Here is a 1381-nt window from a genome sequence, read left to right on the forward strand (position 1 = left end):
TACCAATATGGACAGGACCCACAGGTGGGGCCAAGGGGGATCGGAACTCTATTTGGTAGAAAATCACGCTTTTATACTTAATTAAAATTATTTTTTATGTACATATATAGTATATATGTATTAAATTTTCTTTAATTTTTTCGTGTATTTATTTTTTCATACTTTGAATCCCTTTATTCAAAATCTTGACTGGAGATTCGACAACTGTGTACCAAATACTCCTAATAATTTTTCTATTTTATATTTTTTCCATTTCCATCAAATTTCTATTTTCTAAAACAATAAATTCCTCATTTCTATTATTCAATTTTCAATTTTAAAAAAATAATACTCCCTTCATTTAAAAAAGAATGAACTAGTTTGACTTGATATGAAGTTTAAAAAAAATGAAGAAGTCTTTTAAATTTTATGATTTTAAATTAAAGATTTATCAAATATATCAAAATGTCTTTCAATCCTATGATCTTAAATATGACACATAGAAAGTTAAAATTTAAAAAATATTAAAAAAAAGAATCATTCTTTTTTAAAGATTAAAAAATAAAAGTAGCTCATTTCTTTTTAAACAGAGGGAGTATATAAAAGGATCCTTTAATTTCACTGTCCTCTTTAAACTCTTCTGCATTCGCATTTTCCAATTTTTTATGAAATTTATTTTAGGGTTAGGGTTTATCGTATTTCTAATGGCTTCAACAGCGGCGACAAAATCGACGGCGACGGCGACGGCAACAACTTCTGAGAAGAAGAACCCGGTGTTTGTGAAAGTGGAAACACTAAAACCTGGAACACATGGTCATAACTTGACGGTTAAAGTTGTTGAATCGAATCCGGTGAAAGCTACCGGCGGCGGCGGAGGTCGCGGTGGTAGATTATCGGTGAATTCGAGAGTTCCGGCGAGGATCTCTGAGTGCCTTATTGGTGATGAAACGGATTCTATCCTCTTCACTGCTCGTAACGAACAAGGTAAATAAATAAATAAATAAATAAATAAATATATATATATATATATATATATTAAGTTTGTTTTATTTATGTTTTTTTTTTGTTTAGTGTTCAATTTTTAGTATATATACTTTTGAAGATGATAAATTTGGCTTGTTATTCTTGAAATGAAAGTGGAAATGAGTGTGAAAAGATGAAAATTTTAATTTTTATGTTTAAATTTGGCTTGTTATTGATTAATCTTTTTCTCATTTTAATGATATAGTTTATAGATAGGTTAACGTGTGGTGAAAAAGCATGAAATTTTGTAGAGGATTTGTATAGCTAAATGTAATTAGTATGGATTGATGCTTAATTGTTGTGATGGAGGTACTTTTTTTCATTATTGTGGTGTCGGGGTTAGCATACATGTGCCTCGACTAATATCCATAGGAAACCA

General features: G+C 29.3%; 1 protein-coding gene across 1 annotated transcript; it reads left to right on the top strand.

Annotated features, from left to right (window-relative positions):
* The first annotated feature begins 367 nt into the window (after positions 1-367).
* Positions 368-1127, top strand: LOC124894202 (uncharacterized protein At4g28440-like). The gene has a single exon (XM_047404935.1). It carries the CDS (start codon positions 645-647, stop codon positions 969-971), a length of 327 nt encoding a protein of 108 aa, XP_047260891.1. The 5' UTR covers positions 368-644; the 3' UTR covers positions 972-1127.
* Positions 1128-1381: the final 254 nt, after the last annotated feature.

The sequence above is a fragment of the Capsicum annuum genome, unplaced genomic scaffold (genome assembly GCF_002878395.1).
Source record: "Capsicum annuum cultivar UCD-10X-F1 unplaced genomic scaffold, UCD10Xv1.1 ctg71358, whole genome shotgun sequence".
NCBI classification, from domain to species: domain Eukaryota; kingdom Viridiplantae; phylum Streptophyta; class Magnoliopsida; order Solanales; family Solanaceae; genus Capsicum; species Capsicum annuum.